The sequence below is a fragment of the Meriones unguiculatus genome, chromosome 6 (genome assembly GCF_030254825.1).
Source record: "Meriones unguiculatus strain TT.TT164.6M chromosome 6, Bangor_MerUng_6.1, whole genome shotgun sequence".
In the NCBI taxonomy this organism is placed as follows: domain Eukaryota; kingdom Metazoa; phylum Chordata; class Mammalia; order Rodentia; family Muridae; genus Meriones; species Meriones unguiculatus.
Window position 1 is genome coordinate 128,293,469 of NC_083354.1, and position 18,147 is coordinate 128,311,615.

The 18,147-nt window shown below is 40.4% G+C and overlaps 1 protein-coding gene across 2 annotated transcripts in view; it reads right to left on the reverse strand.

The window, feature by feature from the left end:
- The window catches only part of Necab1 (N-terminal EF-hand calcium binding protein 1), a 165,212-nt gene that overhangs the window by 30,624 nt on the left and 116,441 nt on the right, over window positions 1-18,147 (reverse strand). For both annotated transcript variants that reach the window (XM_060386022.1, XM_021652365.2), the window contains exons 6-7: window positions 11,085-11,221; window positions 807-928 (exon numbers count right to left, since the gene is read on the reverse strand). In XM_060386022.1, the coding sequence (XP_060242005.1) occupies window positions 807-928; window positions 11,085-11,221 (259 nt within the window). The remainder of the gene's footprint in view (window positions 1-806; window positions 929-11,084; window positions 11,222-18,147) is intronic.

Sequence of the window (18,147 nt, forward strand, 5' to 3'; positions counted from 1 at the left end):
TGCTTGGCCCTCTAAACCCAGCACTGCCATTTTCGGGCAGTCTTTAGTTTGCTTGGTGATTGCTTGCTCTTTCCTTCTGGATAGTTCCTGTGCAAGCCCTGCAGGGGCAACTTTGTACATCTCTTGTTACAAGGAGGGCCATAGTGTTCCAGATGCTGTTTGTTGTTTCCTTCCTTCCTTCCTTCCTTCCTTCCTTCCTTCCTTCCTTCCTTCCTTCCTTCCTTCCTTCCTTCCTTCCTTCCTTCCTTCCTTCCCTCCCTCCCTCCCTCCTCCCTCCTTCCCTCCTTCCTTCCTACTTTCTTGTTCTTAATTACAATTTATTCACTTTGTATCCTGGCTGTAGCACCCTCCCTCATCTCTTCCCTATCCCACCGTCCCCCCCCCTTCCCCCGCCTCCCTATGTCTCTCCCCTAGTGCGCTGAAAGGGGAGGTCCTCCTCCCCTAATATCTGAACCTGTCCTATCAGGTCTCATCAGGACTGTCTGGATCCTTTTTCTGTGTGGCCTAGTAAGGCCATAGGGGGGAAGTGATCAAAGAGCAGGAAACCGAGCTCATGCCAGTGACTGCCCCTGCTCCCCTTACTAGGGAACCCCCATTGAGACTGAGCTACCCATGGGCTACATCTAAGCATGAGGGGATCTAGGTCTTTCCACACATGGTCCTTGGTTGATTCATCAGTCTCTGCAGGGCCCCCTGGGCCCACATTTTTTTTTTTTTTTTTTGGCTCTGTTGGTCTCCTTATAAAGCCAGGCTGCTGTTTTTAATTTATCCACACGATAAAAGAAGAACATCGGAGTCTGCCTTACCTGGACTGCTGACATTGAACTGTGGGCTGTTTGGGGAGAAGCTGTTGTGTCGCTGGACTCGGCGGCTGGATCGCTTTCCAGGCCACTGAATAGACAGGACTTCTGGCTTGGCTGGCCCTTGCCTGAAACAAGAGCCAACATTGAACTTTACTGTCAGAGCTTCCGTGTGTTGTTCCTAAGATGAAATCCTAAAGTATCAACTACGAGGGGTTTCTAGGATTTTTAATGGAATATTTAATTGCTTACAAACATGCTCTGGAGAGCCAAGCTGATTTTTACTACTATATCCAAATGCAAGGATGAGAATATTCTGGGCTTTCATTATTCTTAAAATTAAGCCCAAATAAATTTTTAATTTTGTAACCTAACTCTTCTTTCCAACATTGGCCATGTCATTAATAGAAATGAAATTTGTGTACATGATGTGTTCTAGTTTGCTTAATTTGAGAATACCTATGTTTTATACATCTTTTATGTTTTTGTTCCAATCTACTAAAAATTCATACATTTTAAAAAGCCAAATAATCACAATCTTACTTCAGCAAACTGAATCTTTCCCCTTCCAAGCCCAGACGTGCTTCCATTCCCTTTCCATAGACATTTCTATGTTTATTATGCCATTTACCTTCCTATCAGAACTCACCTTAAAACTGCTCTGTCTGTATTTTTATTTTAGGCTTTCTATTAGATTCCCAATGTGAGCTGCCGAAGCTAGTGATAAATACATGGAAAGACTGTAAGGAACTTCCAAGAAAGAAGCTTGATGGTGGATTTAGCAAAAAAGGCAAGTTTGTCTTTTTGTTCCCTGTTTCGCATACAGGACATGTGAGGTGGGACTTCAAACTTGAGCATAGAAGACGTGTTTAAGACACGGAAAAGAGACTGTCTGGAGACGCTGCACTGGCCTTGGGTTGGCCTAGAGAGTTCTCTGGTTAGAGAAATCCCTTAAGCGTCTGAGCCCCTTTCTATGTATTCCTTTTCCATTACAGGCAGCCAACTATAACACTCATTTGCCTTTGAGAGAAGCAGTTTTTAGTTATCTTTTACTAACCAAGGTTTCTTTAGCTTTTTTATCCTGTGTTACTGGGTTCCATTTTTCTCTTTGTTGCTTCCTTTGTTTGATAATAACTAAGCCTCGGATTTCTCACAAGGTTCTGTGTGAAAATAGTCCCCATGTTTGTGCTGTTATGACATTAAGCCTTTAAGGTAGCCAGTCATCTTAAAGAGAGCACCCCCGACTCTGGCTAACTGCAGAGCTTCACTTCTCTCTCCCTCCACCCAAATCCAATCCACAGTCTCACTTCCAGTTCTGTAGCGTACCACCTGCTGCAGCCTCTCCTCAGTCTCTGCCTCTACTAATGAGTTTGAGCACACCCTGCTTTTCTCCCTTCTGTGGACTCTCTTAAAACTCCATTCCTAGCCCATTCTCATTCTCAAGTGTCAGCTTCCAATACTTAGAAACAGATTTTACATGGAATCCTCACAGCTCACACTTATCAGGATGCCAGAAGAATTTTCTACCGGGCAACACACAGTCACAACACTCTCCTAAGAACCATAAAAGGCAACAGAAACCAAGGAACAAAAGACCCACCCGACAAAGTTGAGACCAGATATCAGCCACTAGAATTACAATCTTCCATTCTCATATGCCTAAATGCCAGTGTAAAAACACAATCAGTAACATCCAGGACAGCAAGTCTCGTCTAGAGCCCAGCAACCCTGCCAGCGCAGGCTCTGGGGGAAGCACCAGAACAAGACCCTAAGATAGCCTGTATGAATTATGGTGGAGGTCCTTAAAGAGGAAATGAATAAATCCTTTAAATATTTCTATGAAAACACGAACAGTGGAAGGAAATGAATAAAACAGTCAAGGGCCTCAAAATGGAAATAAAATCAATAAAGAAAACTCAAACTGGAGAAAAACTGGAAGTGAAAAATTTACAGCTCAAACAGGAGCTTCACAGGCAAGCCTAAACAAAAGAATCAGAGAGATGGAAGAGAGAGTTTCAGGCATGAAGACATGATGCTTCCATGATAGATACCTCTGTCAAAGAAAGTTTTAAATATATAAAAAAAATCCTGGCACAAAACCACACAGACATCTAGAACACTATTGAAAGAACAAACCTATAAATAATGGAGAAGAAACTCAGGTCAAAGTTCTAGAAAATATTTTCAACAAGATTACAGAAGAAAAATTTTCTAAAGACTGTGGTGTTGAACTAGGTACAAGAAGCATTCAGAACACTAAATGAACTGGACCAGAAAAGAGAGTCTCTCTCCTTGGCACATAACAAAGAAAAAACAGTTAAAACTGTAAGGGAAAAGGAGAAAGCAGCACATAAATCAGACCTATAGCAATAACACCTGACTTCTCAATAGAGACTCTGAAAGCCAGAAGGTCATCGAAAGTGATCTACACGTTCTGAGAAACATCAGATGCCGGCTGAGACTACTATGCCCAGCAAAACTTCCAATCACCTTAGACAGAGAACAAAAAGATAAAACCATGATAAAACCAAATTAAAGCAATATATACTATCAAGCCCTACAGAAGGTGCTAGAAAAAAAGTTCCAACGTAACGAGGTTAATCACACCCATGGAAACACAAGCAATAAATAATCCCAGACCAGTAAATCAAGAGCCCCCCCCCCACACTGCAAAATAACAGAATCACAAACTTTGCTCATTGATATCTTTGAATATGAGTGGTTCCAACTTTCTAATAATGAAAAAAAAAAAACAAACCCACAGACTAACAGAATAGGTGTGAAAACAGAAACCATCCTCTTCTGCTGCAACCAAGAAATAAATCTAAAAATCAAGGATAGACATCATCTTTGGGTAAAAGACTGGGGAAAGATATTCCAAGCAAATGGACCTACGAAGACCTATTGTAAGCTGTAGTAGCCATTTTAATATCAGACAAAACAGACTTCAACCAACACTAATTAGAAGAGAGAGGGAACAAAACTACAGACTCATCGAAGGAAAAATCCACCAGGAGGACATTCCAATCTTAACATTTTTTGCCCCAAACACAAAAACACACATGTTCATAAAAGAAACACTACTACAGCTAAAATTGGACAATGACCCTCACACACTAATAATGGGTGACTTCAATACCCCACTCTTGACAACAGACAGATCACCCAGAAAGAAAATCAAGAGAAATGATAGAAGTTAGTTATAAGCTAAATGAATCTAATGGGTATTTATGGAACACTTCACTCAAACACAGCTCATGAAACTTTCTCCAGAACTGACGACACATATGTTCACAAAGCCAGTCTCAACACATATAAGAAAACTGAAACAACATCTTGCATCCTATCTGACCATGATGGGTGCATTAAACTGGACATCTACAACAACAGAAACAACAGGAAGCTTACAGACCCATGGGAACGGAACAATTCATTACTGAATGAAAAAAATTGGTCAAGACAAATATTAGGAGAGACCTTAAAGATGGTCTAGAGTTGAATGAAAAAGAGGATTTATCATACCCAAACTCATGGTACACAATGAAGGAAGTTCTAAGAGGAGAGTTCATAGTACTAAGAATATACATTTATAAAAGGAGAGATCGCACACTAGCAACTTAACAGCACTCCTGAAAGCTCTAGAACAAAAAGAAATCACAACGAAAAGGAGTAGATGGAAAGAAATAATCAAACTCAGGATTGAAATCAATAAAATAGAAACAAGTAAACAAACAAAAACTATACAAAGAATTGATGAAATGGTGTTTATTCTTTGACAAACCCTTATACAAATTAACTAAGAGATAAAGAAAGTATTCACATTAATAAAATTAGAAATGAAAAGGGAGACATAATAACATACACTGAGGAAATCCAGAGAATCCTAAGGACATACTTTAAAAACCTATACTCCTCCAAATTGGAAAATCTAAAAGAAATGGATAATTCTCTCAATATATTCCACTTACAAAAGTGAAGTCAAGATCAGGTAAACAGACCAATAACCTCTAATGATATAGAAACAGTAATTAAAATCTCCCAAACAAACAAACAAACAAACAAATAAACAAACAGTGTGTTGGGGGAGAGATCCAGGGCCAGATGATTTTAGCATAGAGTTTTATGAGGTCACAATTACTAGAACCAAACCACATTAAAACCTAAGAAAAAAGAGAATTACAGACCAATTTCCTTATGAAATCAGATGCAAAAAATCACAACAAAGTGCTTCCAAACTGAATCCAAGAATACATCAAACAGATTATCTACCTTGATGAAGTAGCTTTCTCCCCAGAGATGCAGGGATGATTTTTTTTCTAGTTCCACTCATTTACCTAAAAATTTCATGATTACATTTTTTTTGAAAGCTGAGTAATACTCCTTGTGGAAATGCACTACATTTTCTTGACCCATATTCCTGCTGAGGGTTATCTAGGTTGTTTCCAATATCTCGCTATTATGAATAAGGCAGCAAAGACCATGGGTGAGCAAGTGTCTCTGCGATAGGTTGAAACATCCTTTGGCTTTGTGCCCAAGATTGGTCAGCTGGATATTGATTGGTTCCTATCTTCATGGTGAACCACCACAATAATTTCCAGAGGGTCAGAACCAGGTCCCCTGCATAGTTATCATGGCTTCTAGTTTTTGTGGGATTCCTGACTGTGCAAAGGAGTGGTTTATTTTTCTTGTCTTTTCTCTTGGGTTATTTTCTTTTTGTTGATTTTTTTGACCATTTCCAATGTGTCCAATGTATTTTTTGTCTTACTTTACTAAAAGACAGAGAGAGACAGACAGAGAGAGAGAGAGAGAGAGAGAGAGAGAGAGAGAGCTCTACATTCTAATTTCCAGAGTAGACCCCATTGTCCTTTCCAGATGTCCTGGCTTCTCCTCTCTTAGAATGTCTGGAGGCATCTTTGTAATATTCTGCAATGTTGCAATTATAATTCTTAGTGTTATTTTTTTAAAATCATTATAATGAATTCTTAGTCTACTCTACCAGGCAGAAAACTCATACTCTTGTTCTGAAAGCTGTTTTTGAATTATTCTTTTGATATTCTCTCGTTCTCTTTCTAGAATTTCTATTTCACAAACATAAGCTCTTTTCAACTTACTCTCTAGTTTTCTCATTATATATTTCCTTTTTTGTCACTTGGCAGATATTTTATATTAAATTATTTTTTAAAGAATTTCACCTTTACAATCAAAATTTTGGATGCATGAGACAGAACTCTATTGTTGGCTGCAATTCTTTTTCTTTTAGCAACATCGTTGACTTGATGGTTCTGGTTCTTTTGAAGTTTTTTTTTTCCCCTACTCTCTGAATTGTTTTGTGATGGCTGAAAAAACTACATTTTATTGTAAGGATCAATCTTGGTACATAATAGCTGTTTGTCTCTGACTCAAGCTCCTAAAAGATGAGTTGCTTATAACTCCAGCTCCTTGAACTCCACCCAGAAATGCACAGCCTGACCATAGCTGTACATAGTTATGACTAACTGCTGGTTTTGGCCTCTGTAACTTGCTGTGCAGACCTTCAAGGGCTAGTATGAGGTCCCCTTGACCATTTAATCTTGACAGAGCAGAATAGCACTTGTGGTTTCTGCCTTTAAAAGCTCTTCTGTTACCTGTTTCTGCACTGAATGTCTCTGATTTGGCATAGAGGCTGTGGCCCTGCTAGGAGTTTTAATAAATCTGGCTAATTATAATCTGAATTGAGACTGTTGGTCTTTTCCTGGTGGTCTGAAGCTCCATAACAGTTTCTGTTTCTTCTGGTTTCATTTTGTGTTTGCTTTGCCTTTTCTGTTGCTCCACCTATTCCTCTGCATTTCAGAGAGAGGGCTTACAAGGCAGGTTGGCATTTTTGTATGCATTGCCATTAGTTAAGTCACATCTTTCCTTCCTTCCTTCCTTCCTTCCTTCCTTCCTTCCTTCCTTCCTTCCTTCCTTCCTTACTCCCTCCCTCCCTCCCTCCCTCCCTCCCTTTCTCTCTCTCTCCCTCCTTCTCTCTCTTTATTTCTTTTTCTTGGAGGGGAGGAGATTTCAAAATTGGATTTCTCTGTGTAGCCTTGTCTATCCAGGACTGATCTGTACTCCAGGCTGGCCTTGAACTCACATAAATCCACCTGCCTTTGCCTCGCCGAGTGCTGGGATTGAAGGCGAGTGCCACCATGCCTGGCTTAAGTCACATCTTTCAATCAGATTCTTTAAGCCTATTCATAGGTATGACTATGACTTTCTCTTAGATTAATCAGATCTTCCACTTTAGTGTCCCCTAACTGAACACTGAGGCCTGATGTCGTGACCTGGGAACACAGGATCCAAAGGGGGTCAGGATGAAGACCTTCATTAGTGTCTCATCTTCAGCTTTGTGCCAGGCCCCCTGCTGTCCTTGGTTTACACTTGTTTACCCCAGGCATTGCTAGGCTGGGGAGGAACAAACACTACAAATCAGTGGTGGGGGTTTCTGTGGTACACTGGTCTCCCTCTCTCCTCACTGTCTGCTCCGCTTGGCTCTATCAGTTCTTCCGCATCCCACGGTCCTTTGTGTGCACTGATGTTCATCTTCCTCCCACACAGTGCGTGTGAGCTGCTTTCTCAGGGCGTCTAAATCACTCTCTACCTTCTTTTCAGATTTCAGGTTTCTAGTTGGGGTTGGGCTGCGGCTTTTCTTCCCTTTACTGTTGATGTGTTCATGACTCTTCTATCTGGGCATTTTTTTAAATGTCAATTTTGAAAGTTTAGGCAGAGAACAACAACAAAAGCATTCGTGTGTGTCTAGTCTCCAGTATTAAATTTTCCCTATGGGTTTTCCCACAGCTAAGCCCCATGCTTTGGTGACACAGGCAATCAGTGCTGCTTTTCGCTGATCAAGCCAGGGAGGATTTATAATCACTTATGGGTGAAATCAAAGCCATTTGTTTCTTCTATAATAGGCAACTATCAAAAGACAAAAAATGACTTCCAAGCCCAGAGGGACTCATTTGTATCTCTGCCTATGGAAGAAACTTGGAAAACAGACCAAACTTAGAGATTCCATTATACGAAGAAAATCCACATGTAATTGAACTGTGTCCAGGAAATGCAGCTTGTGAGGAGGAGGATTTATGCAATAGGACAGGGGTCCTCTTGAGGGAAGCTTCCACGTCACATAATGATTACCCTTGCCACTGGCTATTAGGTTCGTCCAAAAGACAGGGAATTAAAGTGGCTCCCACTTAGCCAGTTTGCCAGAGCAGATACAAAGATGGTCTGAAATGCCATCTGAGAATCTCACCTCTGTGACACGCCAGCTGTGCATACCCCCCTCTCTGAAATTGCTGTTTTCACATGAATGGGTACAGACATTATGCCCAGCCCAGCATGTCTGATTCATTACTGCAGGGTGAATGATGTGTGCTGCTGCCTGGGGCTTCTAGAAGGAGGAGATGTTTTCTCTAGATTCCATCCCTCTCAAGAGGTCTGAATCCCCTACTTTCACAAGAATTAAATTCTAAAGTAATACCGGTGCTGAACAGGAAGAAAATTATTATGACCATGGGAATTTTTAATGAAACCTGGAGCTTAACCAAGTCTTGACTGTGTAGGGTATCATAGAATCCTCCTTTGTGATGTTAAAAACTGAGGAGTTTTGTAAATCCTGTTTTGGCTTCTCTTCACTCTGTTCTTTTCTCACACAAATATGTACTGTCTTTAGTTACTAGACTAATTTTTCTCTAAGCCTTGGTTTCATTAGATTGCTCTTTTATAACCACTAACAGTAACCTATGATGGGGTCAACTTCCAATGCATCTCTCTAGCTTTTAAGATCTTCCAGACAGCAGATGGATTGGCCTCCTCACTGTCCCTAACATGGCTGCTCTTCCCATTCACGCCCATTCATTCATTTCTACTTATTTAATGTGTAGAGGGGTGCAATGCGAAGCCCCTGACATCTAGAAATGCAATTACTGATGGAGAAGATAAATAAGTATAAGTCCAAGTTAATAAAGTGGGAACACAAGTCAGGAGTAGAGGAGTTGGCAGTGTGTGTGTGTGGAGGCTTTATAGACAAAGAATTATAGCGTGACAAAAAGGTTGAAAAAGCGAGCCAGATGACAGATGTTGAGCATGGGGTGGGCTGGGACACACTCTCCCAATCTTAGAATGTTGTTTTGAATCTCCAAGTCCTCCTGAAGATCCAGTTCAAGGCTTCTCAGCATGGAAAGCTTTTCCAAGGCTGTTTTGGTTGATGTCCTGGGACAGAGCAGCTTCGTCCTACTGTCGCTCTGTCACTGGTCAGGGTCCTGGGGCCTCTACTCATGTTGGCTTTCAGAGAGAAGGTTGGAAAGTGTAATCTTAGGAAAGGAGGCACAGCCTTCTAGGTTAGGGCTAATGAACGCTTCCTTCTGAACCACCAGAAGCTTCAGAATGGGTTTAATGGTCACCACCCCTTAGTGGAGTACCTTTTCTATATAATTTATTAATAAACCATCATTATTATTAATTATAATTATTAATTATATTATAATTAATATATTGTAATTATTAATACATTAATTTATTAAGACACTCCTGAGAGTGTCTCAAAATGCAGTTGGACTTGGACATCTCTGGGTGCTTTAGTCAAATTCCATGTCACAGCATTGTCCACACTGACAAGAGACCTGTAATCGTTGCCATTATTCAAGCAGTTTTGGGGCTGTAAATCTAGCAGTCAAAGGTTCACTAACCCTCTGCTGTCTTCTATGTCTCTTACAACTCTGTATTATTTTGTCCCTTCTCATTAAACACAGCTGCTATGCAGCTTCTGGTTGCAAGCACAAGTTCAAAGGAAGCCTAAGACAAAAACAATTGTTCACTGAACATTTGCTGTGTGTGTGGTGCTGTGTGTGCCCTACACCACCTGTAGGCAGTAACTGTGGAGAGAAAAAAAGAGAACCCTGAGAATGAAGGTGGGGAGGCGTGCGGATGCTTTCCTAAGACTCTTCTCAGGTGGCAAATGCTTGAGTTTTAAAAGGAAAGAATTTGGATCCACGAGATCTAAACCCAGAGAAATAATAAGGACCATTACTTCCTCACCAAGCACAGGAAATCAATTTCATTATGCTTCAAGACATTCACTTATAGTCTCAGACTGGAGGAGATGGGATGCTGCTTCCCTGATGGGAATCTCTGTATCTTGCTGTTTGGTGTGGAGTCACTGAACAAAGTGAAAAGAAAGCATACGTCTGAAAAAGAGTGCATGGGCCCACTGGAGGATGCAACCCAGCGCTCATCTGCGGCGTCTTCAAATCCATCATCTGCGCAGCCTCCCTGAATTCTGAAACGACGGCTCTTTCGTAGGAACCTGGCAGTGCCCATTCATCCGCTGCTCTGCGCATGGCTGAAATTTTTATACTATAGTAGAGGTGTCTTGATAATCATGTATCCATAAGTTATCACCGTTTTGTTCAAGGTAATGGGCTTACTGCATGGTTCCAAGATGCAAATGTCATATAAGGCACGTCTAGGGGCTGAGAAAAGGACATATTGACCACGGTATGTCAGAAGAGAAAGAATTGTGCCCTTGTCTGTTTTGCAAGGCACAAACAATGTCAACTGAGTAAAATACCAAAAGGTTGGAGTTATTCTGATATCACTTTCTTGTAACACAGGCTTCTCTTCAACACTAGCACCTTTATTATGTTGTTAATTTTCTTGTTAGTTATATATACTAGTAGCATTAGCTTTTACATCTCTCTCATCACTCACTTTTCTCCATTTTAAAAATAATTTGGCTTGCTAATTAAGGCCATGGTCTTTCTAATAAAACCAGGATCATTCTCTCTAGTAAGGCCTTTCTGATCATTGCTACATTTTCAAAGTATACCTATTTTGAAGATCAGGCTGTGGATTTAAAGTCCTCTCTGTCATATTTAATATTTCACTCTTCAGCAACTCAGTGACATGTTATTTCCATTCTATCTAGCTTTTTGTGCTTTACACTTTATTTTTAGTATACATGTTTTATGTTTGCAATAGGTTTTAAGCCCTTAGGGATTAATATCTTGCTAAATATAAATTAATATTATCTATATTGTTTTTTAAACCCTTCTCTACATATTAAAATCTAATTTAACAATTGTTGAATAAATGACATAAAACAGGTGAGTATTTTTCTAAGCAAATAGCCTAGAGAGGTCCTTGGCATTGCTTAAAATCTATTAATTAATGCAATTAGCTTTGTCTAGAGTAAGCAGAATAACCCCTCAACGGCCTTCACATAAGTAAAATATCATCATCAGATATATATAAAACATTAGTTGCCTTTCTTGACGGGTTTGCTCTTCAGTAGTTTCCATGGCACATTCCAGAGAGTTCTGGAGAGACTGCAACTGATTTAAGGTCTCCTTCAACAAAAATCGAGTGACGAACTGTTCCAAATTGGAGGCTTCTTGGTAGTCCTATGGGTTACAAAACAAATGTAATTAGAAATTCTGTAGAGACAAACATCCAGGAAAATATATATTTTTCCCAAGTACCCATCACACTCAGAACAATTCTGGAAGGGAGAGTGGACAGGGAAGAGGGATTGACCCAGAAGTCTGTGACTTGGTCCATTTGCCAGAGGCTGAACTAAAAACCGATTAGACCATATCACTTCTCATTACACCTGCCTCAGGTTTGGCAAAAGGACAAACATTAGCAGTGTTATATAATAGATTTCTGAGGGAAAAAAAAAGTTTCTGGAAAAAATGTTAGAATGCAACTGACTCTCTCTGTTCTGTTTCGTGTAACTAATGACCACGACATCATATATTTTCTTTTTAACCCACAAAATATAGTCATGTTTCAACAGCTGCCTTAATCCATTCTCGATAGATTTATCACGCTTGATCTGTATTCCAGAGAAGGCGGAGAAATTAGGTGTAGTTATTTTGAAATCTGGAAAATGTTAGGCTTGGAATATTTAGAGAGTGTACACAATCTGTTCATGTTCTGCTCAGCAACGCTAAAGACTGTGTGCAGCTAACTTCTGTCACAAACGTAGCATGTATTCCACCAGCCCCTGGCTGACTTGGGCTCAGCGGTGCCCTTGCACGGCTCCTCATGGCAAGCGAGTGGACGTGCCCTCAACCTTCCTAACGCTGTGACCCTTTAATACAGTTCCTCATGTCCTGGTGGCCCCCGACCATAAAATGATTTTCACTGTTTACTTCATGCCTGTAATTTTGCTACTGTTGTGAATTGGAATGTAACTATCAGATATTTCCAATAGTCTTGGATGACCCCTTGTGAAAGAACCATTTGTCCCTGAAAAGGGTTGTGACCCACAGATTGAGAACCATCGCCCTAGATAGTTCTAGTTACTACCCTGTAATGTCTCAGGGAGAACCACAAAGAAAGCCAGGGTATAGCTAAGACTCTAGTAATAGTGACTACAGAGCCTGAACTGGCCAGCTTCTATAATCAGGAAAGGCTTCCAGTGCAGGGATTGGGACACAGCCCAGGCACAAAACCTTCAACCTACAACTTGTCCTGTCTGCAAAATGCGCTGGGGTAAAGATGTTACACAAATCGTAGGAGTAGCCAACTAGTAACTGGTCCAGCTTGAGACCCGTGCCAGGAGAGGCAGCCCATGCCTGACACTGCCTAGAGGGCCAGGAACCAGAGGCTGGATAACTCGGGGACCTAAGTTAGGATCAAACATAAAACAAAAACAGAAAAACCAAAAATCAATACAAAAACGAAAAACCAGAAGAAATCAGTGAAATGGTCCCTAATGATGTTCTTTTTCCTTTCTTTCTTTTCTTTTTCTTCCTTCCTTTCTTTCTTCTTTCATCACTTTACATCCTGATCCCAACCCCTCCCTCCTCTCCATCCAGTCATGTCTCTTCCCCCTTTACCCACTTCTTCTCAGAGAAGGGAGGGGGGCTTCCAAAGGGTACCAACCCAGCCTAGCATCTGTAATTGTAGACAGGAAACTAGCAAAACCTTCATCAGAGAGGGCTTCACCTAGCAACTGATGAGAACAGATGCAGAGACCCACAGCCAAACATTAGGCAGCGCTCGGGAAATCCTGAAGAAAAGGGCAGGAAGGATTGTAGGAACCCAAAGGGGCAAGGACACCACAAGAAAACAGAATCAATCAACTAAGTAGAGCTCACAGAGACTGAACTGACAGTCTCAGACCCTGTATGAGTCTGAGCTAGGTCCTCCACAGGTATGTTATGTTTATGTAGCTTGGTGTTCTTATGGAACTCCTAACAGAGGGAGTGGGGTTGTCTCTGACTCTTTTGCCTGCTTTGGGGACCCCTTTCCTCCTACTGGGTTACCACCCAGCTCTTACTGCAACTTGCTATGCCATGTTTGGTTGATATCCATTGGAGGCCTGCTCTTTTATAAAGGGAAGTAGAGGAGAAGTAGATGGGGATGGGGGAGGTGGGAGGGAGGGAATGGGAAAAGAGAAGAGATGGGAAACTTCAGTCAGGATGTAATAAATGAAAGAAGAAAGAGAAGGAGAAGGATAAAGGAGGAGAAGGAAGAGGAGGAAAGGAAGGATAAGGAGGATGAAGAGGAGGAGGAGGATGAAGAGGAGGAGGAGGATGAAGAGGAGGAAGAGGAGGAGGAGGAAGAGGAGGAGGAGGAGAAGGAAGAGGAAGAAGAGGAGGAGGAGGAGGAGGAGGAGGAGGAGGAGGAGGAGGAGGAGGAGGAGGAGGAGGAGGAGGAGGCCAGGTTAGTAAGAATGAAATAGCAACATAGTCTCCCTTTCATTTTTTATTGTCCACAGAATAACATGATAGATTTTTTTTTATTTAGCAAATTTTCAATAATCAGCCTTTAAAAAAGACTGTCTCTCTCTTTTTTTTCTCTTTTATTTTTTCTTCTTCTTATTTTTTTCTGAGATGGGATTTCTCTGTGTGGCCTTGGCTGTCTTCGACTCACTTTGTAGAACAGGCTGGACTCGAACTCACAGTGATCCATCTGCTTCTGCTTCCCTGAATGCTGGGATTGCAGGTTAAAAGAAAGTTCATTTTTTATAGTTGAAAACTCAGGGACATTTTTAAAAAAATTCACCAATAGATTTACTTAAGAATTCAAAACTCTCCTTAAACTCTCCTTAATAAGCATAAAATACAACGTCCTCATTCTGTTTCTATGCCAGTACCATGCAGTTTTTATTACTATTGCTCTGTAGTATGGCTTGAGATTAGGGATAGAGATACCTCCAGATGATTGTTGTATAGGATTGTTTTAGCAATTGTGTTTTTTGTTGGTTTGTTTTTGTTTTTTCATATAAATTTAGAATTGTTCTTCCAAGGTCTGTAAAGAATAGTGTTGGGATTTTGATGGGAATTTCTTTGAATCTGTAGCTTGCTTTTGGCAGGATGGCTATTTTCACTACGTTAATCCTACTGATCCATGAGCATGAGAGATATTTCCATCTTCTGGTATCTTCTTCAATTTCCTTCTTCCAAGACTTGAAGTTTTTTTCAAACAGGTCTTTCACTAGCTTGGTTAGAGTCACCCCAAGGTACTTTATGTTATTAGTGGCTATTGTGAAGAGTGTATTTTCTTTCTAGGTCCTTTTGTCATTTGTATACAGGAGGGCTTCTGATTTTTTTGAGTTAATTTTGTATCCAGCCACTTTGCTGAAGGTGTTTATCAGCTGAAGGAGTTCTCTGGTGGATCAATGGAATTGAAAAGAAGATCCAGAAATAAACCCACATACCTACAGATACTTGATTTTTGAAATAGAAGCCAAAACCATACAAAGGAAAAAAGACAGCATCTTCAACAAATAGTGCTGGTCTAACTGGATGTCTACATGTAGAAAAATGCAAATAGATCCATGTTTATCATCCTGCACAAAAGTAAAGTCCAAGTGGATCAAAGACCTCAACGTAAAACCAGACACACTAAATCTGTTAGAAGAAAAAGTAGGGAAGAGCCTTGAACTCCTTGGCACAGGAGACAACTTCCTGAACAGAACAACAACAGCACAGGCTCTAAGAGCAACAATCAGTATATGGGCCCTCATGAAACTGAAAAGCTTCTGTAAAGCAAAGGACACTGTCTTCAGAATAAAACAACAGCCTACAGACTGGGAAAGGATCTTCACCAACCCCATATCTGACAGAGGCTAATATCCAGAATTTATAAAGAGCTCAAGAAGTTAAAAAAACAACAAATCAAGTAATCCAATTAAAAAATGGGTTACAGAGCTAAACAGAGAATTCTCAATAGAGGAAAATTAAATGGCAGAGAAACACTTAAAGAAATGCTCAATGTCCTTAGCCATCAGAGAGATGCAAATCAAAATGACTCTGAGATTTCACCTTATACCCATCAGAATGGCTAAGATAAAAAACTCAAGTGATAATACATGCTTGGAGAGGATATGGAAAAAGGGAACCCTCCTCCATTGCTGGTGGGAATGTAAACTTGTACAACCACTTTGGAAATCAATCTGGTGCTTTCTCAGACAATTAGGAATAGTGATTCCTCAAGATCCAGCTATACCATTCCTAGGCATATATCCAAAAGATGCTGAAGTACACAAGTATATTCGCTCAATCACATTCGTATCAGCTTTATTTGGAATAGCCAGAATCTGGAGACAACCCAGATGTCCCTCAATGAAAGAATGGATGCAGAAATTGTGGTACATTTGCATAATGGAATACTACTCAGCAATGAAAAACAAGGAAATCATGAAATTTGCAGGAAAAAGGTGGGATCTAGAAAATATCATTCTGAGTGAGGTATCCCAGAAGCAGAAAGACACACATGGTATATACACACAAGTGGATATTAGAAATATAATATAGGACAAACATACTAAAATGTGTACACCTAAAGAAGCTAATCAAGAAGGAGGACCCTGTAAAAGATGATCAGTCCTCACTCCGAAAGGCAAAGGGGATGGACAATGGAAGAGAGAGAAAATAGGGTACAGGACAGAAGCCCATCACAGAGGGCCTCTGAAAGACTCTACCCAGCAGGGTATCAAAGCAGATGCCGAGACTCATAGCCAAACTTTGGGCAGAGTGCAGGGCATCATATGAAAGAAGGGGGAGATAGAAAGACTTTAAGGGAACAGGATCTTCACAAGAAGAGCAACAGAACCAGAAAATCTGGGCCCTGGGTTCTTTTGTGAGATGGATACTCCAACCAAGGACCATTCATGGATATAATCTACAACCCCTGCACAGATGTAGCCCATGGCTGCTCAGTGTCCAAGTGGGTTTCCCTAATAAGGAACAGGGACTGTCTCTGACATGAACTCAGTGGCTGGCTCTTTGATCACCTCCCCCTGAGGGGAGAGTAGCCTTATCAGACCACAGAGGAAGACAATGCAGCCAGTCCTGATGTGACCTGATAGGCTAGGGTCAGATGGAAGGTGAGGAGGACCTCCCCTGTCAGTGGACTCGGGGAGGGGTGTGGGAGAAGAGAGAGTGGGGTTGGGAAGGGATGAAGGATGGGGCTACAGCTGGGATACAAAATGAATAAATTGTAGTTAATAAAAATAAATTAATTACAAAATAAAAAACAACGCCCCAAGCTTATAATAGATATAAGAACTTTGGATAAGTTGAATCGAGTTGAAATATACAAATACCTCATTTGATCTCAGAGTTTACTAAGTTTTGCAGCCAAAACTTCACAGAATTTTTTCTCTGAATTTTTTTTTTAATACAATCAAGGAAAACGTTTCATTGAGCTGGAAAGCTTGCTCATGGAATAAAGTCGGCATTTGATTCTCACACTGCAGTTGTTCCCATTTTACCAACACTTACTTTAAAAATAAAATTTATTAAAATGAGCACAAGGCACAATTGCATAGTCGGAGATTATGCCAGCTCATACACATCTCAGCACAAACTATGACTAATCCTGAGCAGGATGGCAAGTTTGTACACATTTGCAGACAGCACTGAACAGAGAAGAAACAATACATTCAATCAGCAATGGCCACAGTGCTGGCCTTATTTTGTTTTTCATTTGAATGCTAAATATTTGTCACTGTCATGTCAGAGCTAGAAAAAGAAGCCTTTTTTTTAAGTTAGCCAATGTCAACACTCAAGTCATTGCTTTCTTTTGCCTTTAGCTTCTTAGAGACAGGAAATGCCTATATATATATATAGGCACACACACACATATATATATATAGGCATATATATATATGACCAAGGTAAATATTCATTTAATATTTAAGTGCTTTGTTTTGGAGATCAATGTGAACCCTAAATTTTTATTACATTGATATTGTGCTTCTATATGTAAAGACTCCAGTGAATTTAGATACTTTAAATATATGTATATGTATATGTATATGTATATATATATATGACATATTTTCAACAATTCACTACTCCTATCATTTCTCTCTCTTATCTGCCTCACACCCCATTTGGACCAACATATTTCCCTTCTAATTTCATGTCTTTAAAAACTCCATTGAATTTTTTTTTTCTACTGAAATTATTTATCAAATAAAAGTAGAATTCCAAAGTTGAAAAATCAAACCTTTGGGCTAAGCCCTCACCACTTCTCCAGAAGCCCAGCCTCCCGGCATCTTCTCCAGCTCTGCAGCTTTATCTTCCCACTATCCTAGGAGTTGTCCAATCATCTAACCTACTGTCCTTGCAACTTTCTGTTAGACTTGGCAGCTGCATATAAATATATTATGTTCTAGACACAAAGCTAACTTTTTCCTGCTGATGGAATGAATAAAACACAAGTGTTATTCATGTTATTAAAATGTCTGTGGCTAATAGTAAGGGAGCACAGCGCAAATGTTATATTTATGCATGCAATGTTGGCTGTTTCATTATTAATCAGTTGAACAGACCGAAGTCATCCTCACCTATGCCTTTCACTCACTGTCTTTTGTTCTCTATCCTAATTTTTTCAGGTTTGTTTTTTTGTGATCCTTCTAAGAAGGATTGTTTAGCTAATCCACACTACTCACCTACTCTAACCAAAAATGGTTAGAGTAGGTGAGGAACGGGACACTACATAAAGACTGTGGGAGGCAGAAGAAATGTCTAAGGCTCTTTGACCCCCCCCCCCCCCCCAGGGAGAACCACCCTGCTAGGCCACAGAGGAGGACTTTGCAGCCAGTCCTGAAGATGCCTAATAAAGCAGGGTCAGATGAAAGGGGAGGAGGTCCTCCCCTATCAGTGGACTTGGACAGGGGCAGGGAGGAGATGAGGGAGGGAGGTTAGGATTGGGAGGGAATGAGGAAGGGGGAATCAGCAGGTGATACAAAGTTAACAAACTGTAACTAATATTAAAAAAATAAACATTTAAAAAATTAAACTACTTTTTTTAGCATACAAAGTAATGTATTTCATCACAGCATTCTCAAACTCCCTCCCCCACT